This window comes from Leucopleurus acutus (genome assembly GCF_964270905.1).
Source record: "Leucopleurus acutus genome assembly, chromosome: X".
Classification (NCBI taxonomy): domain Eukaryota; kingdom Metazoa; phylum Chordata; class Mammalia; order Artiodactyla; family Delphinidae; genus Leucopleurus; species Leucopleurus acutus.
In genome coordinates this window covers 107,559,236-107,571,951 of record NC_139148.1, presented here as the reverse complement: position 1 = coordinate 107,571,951, position 12,716 = coordinate 107,559,236, and the positions used below count along the sequence as shown (strand labels likewise).

Below are 12,716 nucleotides of genomic sequence, written 5' to 3'. Positions count from 1 at the left end.
AATTCACTAGAGGGACTCAACAGCAGATTCATGATGGCAAAAGAAACAGTTAACTTGAAGATTGATCTATAGAAATTATTTAATCTGAAGAACAGAGAGAAAAAAAATCAAAGAAAAATGAACAGAGCCTCAGGGACATGTGGGGCAACATTAAGAATACAAAAAAAAACCCCACCAAAAACCCAACATATACATAATATGGATCCCAGAAGGAAGTGGAAAAAGAAAGGGGTGGCAGAACATGCTTAACAAAAATATTTGCAAATTTAACACAACAACATACAAAAAGGATTATGTTCAGAAATAAAAAGGACATGAAAGACTGATAAATGCTCCAACATGGATGAACAAGAGCATTATGAAAGCATTGTGAAAGTAGCCAGATGCAAAAAGACCACATATTGTGTGATTCCATTTATAGAAAATGTCCAGAATAGGCAAATCCATAGACAGAAAGTGTATTAGTAGTTGCCAGGTGCTGGGGGGAGGTTGAATTGGAAGTGACTGCTTGATGGATTTAGGGATTATTTTTAGGATGATGGAAATGTTTAAAAACTGGATGGTGGTGATGGTTTCACAACTCTATAAATGAACTCTATAAATGTTATATAAATTATATATCTAAATAAAGCAGTTTAAAAAAGAAATAGTAAACCAACAACAGAAACAAAACAAAAAGATCAGTAACGATTGACTCCCTGAATATTATTTTTTCAAAACAATAGATAACCTAGGATTGCTACATTTACAGTTGCAAAAGTCATTAATTAATAATCATAACTGTATAAATTGTTTTGCAGTTTACATGGGGCTTTCATATATTTCATATATTTTATTGGGGTCATCTGTCAGCACTCTGGGGGAGGAAGGTTGTTTAGCCTTTATTATGCAAAAAGGAGAAGAGGTTAGCTGATTTATCCGATGCCATACAGTAAGTGACACAAGATGGGCCCAAACTCAGACTTTCTGACTCCAAGTTCAGTGCCCTTTCTGCTATATTATATCAACCCCACTCTCTGTGGTAGCAACCCAGTTGGAATTACATTGTACTACTCCCTGTAGGTAAATATGGAACCTTAGATATTAGAAGAGGGAATCACAAAGGTGAAAATTACAACTCAATCTGTGCTCTGTTCTTACTGAGCATTTGTTGGTAGGGAGGCTGAGGAAGTCTAGTAAACTTCCGGCTTGTGGCCTGGAATGGTGCAGAAATCTGTATCAAACTGATCACACGTTGACCCAGCAACACCAAGCCTGTTCTAGGCCTCTTTCATCTGGGTGTCTAGTAAAGGCAAAATGTGGTAGGCAGGAGAAATTGTGTTGGAGATTTATACCCAATAGCGTTTGCAGAACAGCCATGTTTTTATAGGTTTACTGGTATCACTCATGGTAATGTAGGACCCTTCCACTTAGATCTAAATTCCTCCTTTCCTGGGCATCTTTATGTCATCCTTGTCCATGAAGCTTATTCTCTTTGTTACATATGCAATACCTTTCAGATGCTTTGTAGGATCTAGAAGCCACTTAGTCTCCTAAGCTGCTAAACTGCAAACTAAAATCTTGCCTGAGTTTCCCACTCTGGTTCCAGCAGCTTCCTCTGAATCTTATTTCGAAGAATCTGTGAGCCTCATAGCAAAGAGATTAAGAGTACAGGCTATGGAGCTGGACATTCTGGATTTGAATTCTAGCTTCACTAGCTGTGTGATCTTGGTGAAATTACTTAACCTTTCAGTGCTTCTGTTTCTTTATCTGTCAATGAGGAAAACATATCTCATTATGAAAATTTTGAGGATTAAATGCAATCATGGATGTATATTGCTTAAAAGAGTTCCTGGATCTTCTTTTTAGTCCTTTTACTTCTGATTATAATAATAATAAGGAGGAGGAGGGGGAGGAGAAGAAGGAAGAAGAAGAAGAAGGAGAAGAAGAGGGGGAAGAAGAAGAGGAAGAATTATTATTTAAGCAAGCCGAAAACTTGAACTTATACTACAGGCTTTCCTCTGGTACTTGTTTTTTACAACTTTCAATCATATTATTTTCATGTGCTAGCCATAACAGCCCTGTGAGGCTCATAGGATTAATGATATTAGGTATTTTCCCCACTTTACAGAAAAGAAAATAGTGTACATTACTTTGTCATAAAGCTGGGTCTGGAACACACATTTTAAGATTCTCTCATGGGGCTCTTTCTAATACAGCCTGCTGCCTTTAACATAGTTAGCATTTGCCCAAAGGAGCAAAATACTTGGTGCAAAACTCAGCAATCATTATTAACCCCTGTATCCACCTCTACAATTAAGTCACTAAAGGGTCTACATCTTTGTAGCATATGTTATGTTACTTTGATTAGCTTCTTTTCCACCTAATATTTAACATAATTGAAACTGAAGTTCAAGCAGTAAGTAGTGAAAATGTTTCTGCTCCCAATTGTTTTACATGAAACTTGAGAGGGTTACTGATAAAGTGCGAATTTCACTGAACTAATGTAGAAGATGGATGGCAACAGAAAGCTATGATTAGTATTTGCTATTTGCAAACTATGGAAGAAAGTGATATCTCTGATTGTTCAATGTCATATTTAAAGCCTATTACTTTTCAAGATACTGTGTTAAATTTGATGCTACATTTTGGATAAGTGTGTTAATGCTAAAATTACTATGAAATTTACAACACCCCAGTGGATTTCATTGTAAGAAAAATGAATCGACTGTAATTGTTTATTTGGGGAAATAAGCAGCTATTGTTCTTCTCCAAAGAGTGAGAAGACTTTTATACATTGAGTTACCTGTATACATACAGTTTTTTTGAAGAGTGTTCCCCATATTAAGTGTTTAGCTGATTTACATAATCTGCCACAAAGGATATTGAGAAGTTATAAGAGAAAGATAATTTTAAATTACTTCAGGTAGTTGTTGGAGTTCCAAAAGAGGGATGGTGTGATGCAGATAGATGTCACTGCAACTCAGAGATGTATTATTATTTTCAAATTACTAAGGTATAGAGATGTGCTAGGTATTTGTACACAGTTTTTAAAAAATCCCTGCCTCAACAAATTTGAAATATGAACCAGAGATTCTGGGCCCTCATTTTGGCATGTGGTAAGCTGTTGCCATTTATCTAATGGGATATTATGAAATACTCAATAAATCTTTAAAATTATGATATATATTGTTCCAGTTCCCAAGAACTTTGACCAAACGTCTGTGTGTGTGTGTGTCTGTGTGTCTGTGTCTGTGTGTGAGTTTTGGAGTCCAAATTCCCTAAGCAGCAATGGGGAATACGAAATTAGAGTGTCTAAAATAATTGGTCTAGAATTCTAGATGTTTTCCTTTTAAAATCATTTTCCAGATTAGAGTGTTTTGTGGAGTCTGGCAACAACACCAACTTTGCCATTTACTAATTCTTCTCTCTCCCTGCTTGTCTCATGTGATCTAGCATCCATATCCATAAAAGTGTTTAGAGTTTTTATCCAAAAATAATGAGAAAAAATAGACACAAGAAGCCAGAAGAAAACAGAGCATCTACAGAAAGAGATGTGAGATTAATCATCACTATTTAGTTGTGGAATTAAATGACTTCCATTTTTCTTTTTCAAAATGGCCTAAAGAGCCTGCCGAGGCACTGGGAGGAAATCCACTGCAGCTGTTCTCACAACTGAGTCAAATCAGTTTTAGAGGAATATTTTTCCAGGAGGGACCTTTCATGCTTCCATTGTAAGACTTTAAAAGCACTAATAGAACAATTAGGTTAAACAAACTCATGTGAACCAATGCGGTAAACAGAATTTCATTTCAACTCTTGAGTGTTATCTCTTTGATATAATGGGATATCTATGTACCACAAAAGCAGTCTACTTCTAAAGGTATCATTTCCTGGATAAGAAGCCCCATATGCAGTACATAAAATTCTCAGCCTATCTCCTGAAAAATGATGATTTATTTCTCTTTTTATTTACTAAAATGTTACAGCAGTATCCATGAGACACCATAATACCTGGCCAAATCCATAACAAAGCAAACTAGTGCTTTAGGCTTTATGTACCTATCTAGGCTCTCATCATACACATATTGATAGGTTTTCTTGTTTTTTAAATAATAGAATTCAGTCAGACTACAATTTATTTGGTGTATGAGTAAATGAAGTCAATCAAACAGCTGCTGGGTAGTTAGATACTAACAAATTGTCTTCAGAAAGACTCTTGGTTTTATCAAGTTTGTCATATTTTTCTAAAGCATCTAAAGCAACTGATTTATGTCCAGCCAGTGATCATGCTTTCCTTTTAGTATAAAGTTCATTCATCTAAAAAGGACAAAAATAAAAAGGGCAAACAACAAACTGTGAAAGACAGTTTCAGCAAATATTATAAAGGCTTAATTTATTTGCCGTATTGTACCAATATAGTTTAATTTTTAAAACTCACTAAGGACCCCAGTAGATAAATGCACAAAAGCCATAAATAGTTCACAAAAGAGGATAAAGAACTAGCAAACACATGCAGAGGAAATATTCAACATCACTAATAATCAAGGAAATGCAAAGTAAAAGTGGATACCTTTAATTTACTTATTTCAAGTAGACATTAAAAAATAATACTCAAAGTTGACAAGGGTACAGCGAAAGGAGAGTGTTCCCATACATTGCTAATAGCAGGGTAAATCATTATAATCCTCCAAACCTTTTGACTCATTAATTCAACTTCTTGGAATCTACCCTAAGGAAATAATAAAAAATACCAAAGATGTTCATGTTACTTTTATTTGACTCCAGTTAGAATACTTGTAAATAGAAAGGGAAGAATATAAATGCCCAAGAATAGGGGAATGGGTGTGTAAATTACAGTACATCCACACTACACTGCTATTAAAAATGATGGTTACACAAATTCTACAGAAACATGCAAAAAACATCTCCTGTGAAGGAAACAAAATGAAAACAATATATGTGTATACTATGACTGTAAGGAAATGGGCCAGAATGACAGCAGTCACTCTTACAGGCTGGTAGGATTATGGGGGAGATTTCTCCCTCAATTTTGCAAAGATGCAAGTGATTATGTTACTTTTAAAGCTTCCCCCCGCCCCCCAACAGTTCACTACTTAAATGTTTGCTTAAGAAAAACAAAGACAGGTGAGAGAAGAATCAGCGAAGAATTCACATTTACTTCCGAAGTCCAATGTCTTCTGAGTCAGTCAATCTGCATTAAAATAAAAGGTCCTTATTAAGGAAAATTATTGTAATAATTCCAAAGAGTACGATCCCCCTTTTGCTAGCTGTTCTCCAGGTACTTCGTGGCCTCATTTGGTCTTGTCTGGTGTGCTCTGAAGGCCTGTTTTCCTTGGGCAATATGCTCTGTACCCTTTAATTTTTTTTCTAGGGTGGAGTGAGCCTTTTTGGTGAAAACCCCAATAGTTGCTATGAGTAGGACAAGTCTGTTTTCCGATTTGAGAGGGTAGCCATATATGATAAAGAACAAGATATGGAAAGAAAGTAACAGGAATAGAGGAAGAGGAAGAGAGGTTATCCTCAATGAATAGATGTATACACAGACCCACGGATTCAAAAGCAGTATTTTACTTAAACTACCCTATAATAGATTGGAATGAGTATGAAGGGTTGGGAAAAGGGAGGGGAAAGGAAGGAAGGCAAGCTGATAGGAGGAGGAATGATAAATAATGTAAACTTGGCTTTGAACATACCCACCATTTGGGGGGGCAATCAATTTAAGCTTCCCTTCAATTTCATATACAATCATGGGATTTTAGAGCTGGAAGAGCTCTTTGAGATAATCTAATCTTTTATATTTAGGTAAACTAGAGGCCCCGAGAGAGGGAAGATGATGTACCTTAGGCCACTATTCCAGGTATTCTTCTGAAAGACAAAGTGGAATAGTGATCAAGAGTGTGTCCTTTGGAGACAGATTGTATGAATTGAAATCTCAGCTCTTCTGCTTACTAGCTGTGTGACCTTGGGCAAGTCACCTAACTGTTCTGTTCCTTAGTTTTCTTTATAAAATGGGTATAAAAGTAGTACCTACCTCATAGGGTGCTATAAGAATGAAAAGAGGTAATATATGAAAAGCATTTACAACAGTGTCTGGTAGGCCTGATACCTGGTAACTGCTGTGAGTTAGCTGCTGCTGGGGCAGCTGCTGCTTTTGTTGTGATAATCCTGCCATTCCAAGGCCAGTGATTTCCCCATACCAAATTGTCTGTCCATAGCCTTATGTGACTAAAGAAATAAACAAAAAACCTCCTTGGGTCTCCTCTGAAGTCACCTTGGAGTTTATCTTGTTAGCAAGTAGAAAGTGGAAAACACAAGGGTAAACCACAGGTGGTGACATTTAAATTTATACTATGTGATCTATCTGAATGGATCTTCTGCAGTAGCAAAGATAATTGACTTCTTTGTTTTTTACTCTGTTACATTAGCAGCATGCGTTTACCTACACAATTGCTTTTTTTTAAAAAGTTTATCATTATCAAAATAATAGAGAAATAAAAAATTATTTTGATGTGAATTGCATTATATGTACCTTTGGTTTTTCTACGAGTTGATAATGTCATCATCATGTCTAAATGACATTGGCTTGTCAGTGGACCTCCAGGCACTGAATGAAAACGTCAATTAAGCAGATATGAACCTATTCTTTACCTTAGAGTATTTAGAACAGCATCTTTTCAGAATTATTGTGCTTTCAAACTTTGTTACATTTAAAATATTAATCTCTTTCTTAATGTTTTACCACTTTTTTATTTTCAAAAGGTGAACTAGTTTTGAGTAACGTCAAGCTCTGTCTCTCAAGACCTTGGTAAATCTCACAGTTGTATACTTTCACAGCTCTAGGCACATGATTATGTGTGCCTCCGTATCACGTGTCTGAAGAGAGCTGGAGTATATCTTCTGCCACCTCTGTCCACTGACGCAGATTTTAACATAAGAAATTGTGGTTGAGGGTCAGGGAACAGGGAAAGATTATTTTCTCTTGGTTTTTACCAATTTGTGGTGTAAGATTGTTTCCAACGGACACTCAATGATTATAGCTGTGAATAGCTGTGATTAGAACTTCAAGAATGGTTCAGGATGGCTATAGGAATCTCTCTCTTCTCATCTCACTTTCATGTTGCAAGTACACATACTGAGGGAAAGAAGAATGTCTAGATTTTCATACATAAAAATACAGGTGATTTTAACATGATAAATCATAGTAACCAAAACACAACGTTAGGCATTAGAAGTGAGATGTTTTTCATTTTTAAATTTAACTTGTTAGGTTCGAGTGGTATAAATTTATAACCAGCTGAGGCTTAAGAGGGAGCATTATTTTGGCCATACCTCTGCTATGTTAATCCCAAGCAGAGTGAACCAAAGATTTTACTGAAAGAGCAAGTGAGAGATCGGAAGTGTGCTTTAGAAAATAAAGTAATATCTATTTATCTCCTTATTATAACATTTTATCAAGCATGTTATTGGTTTTTTTAATTATAAGGTCCTTGATTGATATTTTTGCATTATCAATGACCTTATGTGGAAAATAGCTCTCCAGCCCTGCTCAGTAAACTTTCAGTCTTTAATGAACAAAGAACTGTATGTGTTGGTTAAAATGAAGTGACGTGAATTTTATTGATGCCTCCTTTTCTGGGTGAAAGTCCAATCTTCAGCTGCAACAATGCATCTCGGGAAGTCTGCTATTGGTACATTTCTCACTTTGCACTGTTTGTAGCTAAGTCAAGGTCTAAAATCCAGGCAACTGTTTACTTTCTGAAGAATATGCTATGGGAACCTAAGAAGAGAGAGATTAAAATTGGCTTTAGATGCTCAATGGAATTTCAGTGGTTGTGGTGATGGTGTTGGTGATGAACAAATAAGCAGTCCTTTCCCAATATCTTCATCTTTGGTGCTCAAACATTACTTTGTCTTTGTTTTTGAGTCATTTCATTATGCTTTGTAGTAGAGTTGTTTATTTATCACTTACATTACATAACAACTGTGAGTTCCTTGGGGGCAGAGACTATGGCCTATTCATTTCTATATTCTCTCTGGCCCCTCTTGTGAGTCTTGGCAATGGTTTATTCATTTCACTTAACAGGTATTGAGCAAAGGTCTACTATATGCAAGGCACTGTGCTCATTTTGGGGATATAGGAATGAATAGAACAGATAAAAATATCTACCTTCATAGAGGTTGCATTTCAGAGGGGAGAGACAGGTGGCAGACAATAAACAAAATATACAGTATATCATTTAGTGACAAGTGCTATGAAAGACAGGAAGGAGGATGAGAAATGACACTTTTCAGTGGTTTACAATGAGAGGTTGCAAAGGCCCTGAGGTGGAATCGTGCCTGGTATTTTTGGAAACAGCAAGAAGGATAGTACATCTAGAGTGCGTGAGATGGGGGAAATATCAGAGGATGAGTTTGGAGACGTTAGGGGAGGGAGAGGTGGACACTGTAGGGGTCCACCTAGGTCATTGTAAGGATTTCAGCTTTTATTTTAAAGGAAATAGGGTGCCATTGCTACTTTTGAGCCAAGAAGAGACATGATATGACTTAGATTTAAAAGCTTCATTCTGGCTGGAGTGTGGGGAACTTGCTATAAGGGACTGATGGTGTAGCAGCGGATCAATTAGGAGGCTATTGCAATAATCCTGGTGTGGTAGTAGGGAAGTGGAGACACGTTGTTGGATTCTGGATATATTTCAAAGGTAACACCTACAGGATGAACTGATGGATTGCATGTGGGATGTGAAAGACAGGAATCAAGGATGACTTCAAGTAGTGTGGCCTCAGCAAACAGAAGAATGAAGTTGCCATTTACCAAGGTGGAGAAGACTATGAAAGGAGCAGTTTTGGGAAGGGAAGCAGTTTTGAACATAGTAAGTTTGAGATACCTTTTAGATATCCAAGTAGAGACATTGAGTAAGCAGTTGGATATTCAAGTCTATGGCTCAGGGGAGGGACCTATGCTGGAGCTACAGATTGGGGGACTGTGAGTGTATAGTCAGTATGTGAAGCCATCAGATGGCATGAGCTTAGATTATTGTTGAATCATCAGTATATATTCATTTATAATACTTTATCTGCTTTCTCTCCAAGGATGCTCAACTCTGCTGTCAATTCAACCAAGCTAGGTGTCTCCGTGGGCCACTTAATGGAATTTGTAGATTCAGGAGTTAAATAGTTTTTACTATGTATGTGCCTAGAGTAGTGCTAAGTGGTATGGGGGACATAAAGAGGAATAAGACTCAGAGTCTGCCTTCAAGGACCTGGTTAGGGAACTAAGGCTTCAACTGGTGAAACGTTGCTCATACTACGAAGCTTTATGTACCATTGAATGCATATCAGTCAATCGATAAGCTTTATTGAGTGATTTCAGTGTTCTTTTTGCTGTACATGCAATAGAAATTCCAAAAAGTGAGATACTGTACATGATAAAGGAGCCACTACTTAGATGCCTGAAGATTTCTTTGACAATGCATATGGTGAAGAGCTGAAGAAAAATAAGGGAGTCATTTTCACTGCAAAATAAAATCATGGCATTATTTGGTTTCAAGCTAGGTTTCTTTAACATTGTATGAAAGGACCAAGTTGCAGAGTTACAACAGTGGATGAAAATGAGAATGAAAATGAACATTTTGACAGGACTTTAAACTTTTCAGAAGACTTTGACAGCTCAGGTGGCATTTGATCTTCTCAAACCACTCTGTGCTAAGTAAGGTGGATAATGCCTCTATGGGTCTTAAGAGCCTTGGTGGCTCCTAGCTCAGCATTCTGTGGGGAAGGGGGGTTCTTGCAGTGATTTATCATGAAGTGTTAAATCTCTATTTCTAAACCCAATTTAGATCCTGCTGTTCTACACCAGTATACTCACCAGAAGTGTTGTTTATATCCTCTCGGTACTATGAAGAACAAAAATTTACCACCACCTAACTCATTAAAAATGCTCTGCAAGCCTGAGGCGCAGAAGCCACTGTATGAACACATAGAGCTCAGTCCCCCTTAAGGACACTTTATTTCATGAGCCTCTCTAACTCAGAATCATTCTCTTCCTCAGAGCCCCTTTCTTAAATGCAGTATTAAACCAGAGGCAAGTATGTGTTTTTTTCTGAATGTAGTTCTCTTACCAGTTTTCATTTCAGATGTAGGATGTGCTGGGTTAATATTTGTACTTCTGGCCACTTTCAAATCTTATAATGTTTTTTTAATCTGACCACAGACTTTAACATTAAACACATGCACACACCATAGAAAAACACTGTCCTTTATTTGCCTTCCAATACAAATATTTTTGAAGACTCTCTTTCACCTTGAGTATTTTCTAATACTGCTACCTCCAGCTTAATCCTAACTGCTTGACAAGGTATGCGTGTAACACAGTGTTATTATTGCCTCCGGCTAGCTTCATGTCATCTAGTTTGTCTTTTGCTCCCCTCCTTTGACAGTATTATCAGGACCAATTGTGAATCGGCCAGATGCATTTTCTCGCAAAAGGACAAATCTAAGATGGCTTGTGTTTTTCCCTCTTTCTTTCAGGACTGCTTACATTAAAGGAGTTCCTTTTTTCATGAAACTGAGCTTGCTTAATCAGAGATGGAGCAAACAGACTGCAAACCCTATCAGCCTCTGTCAAAAGTCAAGCATGAAATGGACCTAGCTTATACTAGTTCTTCCGATGAGAGTGAAGATGGAAGAAAACCAAGACAGTCATACAACTCCAGAGAAACTCTGCATGAGTATAACCAAGAGCTGAGGATGAATTACAATAGCCAGAGTAGGAAGAGGAAAGAAGTAGAGAAATCTACTCAAGGTATGTTTTTATTGGATTTTTATAGCTAATATTATTTCTCATTAGGGAATTCTTGTATGCATAAACATAAGTTTCAAAAACAAATTTGCTGATGTTAACTGGTTAATAATTTGCACTACTTACATATGCTTAGTGAATCTGTTTCATATGCCAATCCAGCTGAGGTTGTCGGATTGTGCATGAATTTGGATGCAACAATCCTCTTATCAGAGCATTCAAAATTTGTCTAATCCTACAAATAGCCATTTACAGACTGAAGGATAAATAATTTATAGTAAGATGAAAAGTAAACAGCTAAGTGCTTTTCAAGCCATTGCCTATATGGGACAAAAGTCTCAAATAAATATTTGGCATCTAAAAGAGCTTTAAAAAGGTTAGTGGGGACTACCAAGCAAAGGTCCAGAAAGTTTGTCCACAGAATGCTGAAACCTTGTGCAACACAGTCCTAAGGGAAGGTAAGAATTGGTTGGAACCCTTCCTACCACAGCCGTAATGTGGGGCATATCCTTTGGACAGCCTTGGTTTTTCAATTATGGATTGACAAGACAGTTTCTAATAAATAGAAAACAGGTAGATAGAAATATTATTTCCTTATTTCTTTTCAATTGATAGATACGCGGTATTAGACTATTTTAACTACACAGGAAAAAAATGATACTGACATTGGCACAGGTTACTTTTTTTAAAAAAGAATAAGTCTGTGTTGAGATTAAAAAAAATAATAATTTTATTATCTAGATCAGTGGTTCTCAAAGCATGGACCCTGGACCAGCAGGAACAGCATCACCCACAGACTTGTTAGAAAGGCAAATTCTCTGGGATCACCAAAGATCATGTAAAGTGTGGTTATTACAAATGAAAATTGCTGTATTCTAATTAGTATTGGAACCTTATGTTAGAAAAACTTTAAATGGAGCCAAAGATTTAAGATGTTCATACCAACATTTAGATATACCCTAAATGTTTATATTAACTATGTTACTCATTTTTTAGCTCTTAACATACTTGCTAAAGGTCTTATACCTGTCTTTTCAAGTAATTCATTTTAATCTTCCCTATTTATTCAGCTAAAGACTGAAACTTTGTTATGAGTAATTTTATTCTTCTGCGTAACTGGAAATTGGAAAATGTCTTATGGGAATTTTTTGGGGGGGTGTTCTATTATACTTTAAGAAATGTGTAGTTACCATTAAAATATTTTTCTATTAAGTTTGTCTTTACAGAATATGAACTTACAGTTGTGACTTGTGGCTTATGGAATTGGAGTGTAGAGTGCCTGACCTAATAATGTTGTGAATTTAAATAAGAATGTATTTCTGGTGACAGTTTGTTCTAAAAGTATAAGCAATTTTATATTAAGTCAATATAAAGAGCTAGCCAGCCTCGGATTTTGTCTCTCTGCATTGTGATCAAAATGAATTTTGAGACAAGAGAAGTTTGTCTTTAAAGATGTCACCCTAATTTCCTTTTAATAACCTATTATTATTCAATAAGTTTATTTTTTAACATCTTTATTGGAGTATAATTGCTTTACAATGTTGTGTTAGTTGCTGCGGTATAACACAGTGAATCAGCTATATGTATACATATATCCCCATTTCTCCTCCCTCTTGTGTCTCCCTCCCACCATCCCCATCCCACCCGTCTAGGTGGACACAAAGCACCGAGCTGATCTCCCTGTGCTATGCAGCTGCTTCCCACTAGCTATCTATTTTACATTTGGTAGTGTATATATGTCCATGCCACACGCTCACTTTGTCCCAGCTTATCCTTCCGCATCCCCGTGTCCTCAACTCCATTCTCTACATCTCCATCTTCATTCCTGTCCTGCCCCTAAGTTCTTCAGAACCATTATTTTCTTTTAGATCCATATATATGTGTTAGAATACGGTATTTGTTTTTCTCTCTCTGA

The 12,716-nt window shown here is 36.6% G+C and overlaps 1 protein-coding gene across 1 annotated transcript in view; it reads left to right on the top strand.

The window, feature by feature from the left end:
• The window catches only part of TENM1 (teneurin transmembrane protein 1), a gene marked incomplete at its 3' end in the record, with an annotated part of 801,014 nt that overhangs the window by 218,367 nt on the left and 569,931 nt on the right, over window positions 1-12,716 (top strand). Inside the window, exon 3 of the mRNA XM_082865351.1 lies at window positions 10,531-10,804. Within this exon, the coding sequence (XP_082721477.1) occupies window positions 10,588-10,804 (217 nt within the window). The 5' untranslated portion in view covers window positions 10,531-10,587. The remainder of the gene's footprint in view (window positions 1-10,530; window positions 10,805-12,716) is intronic.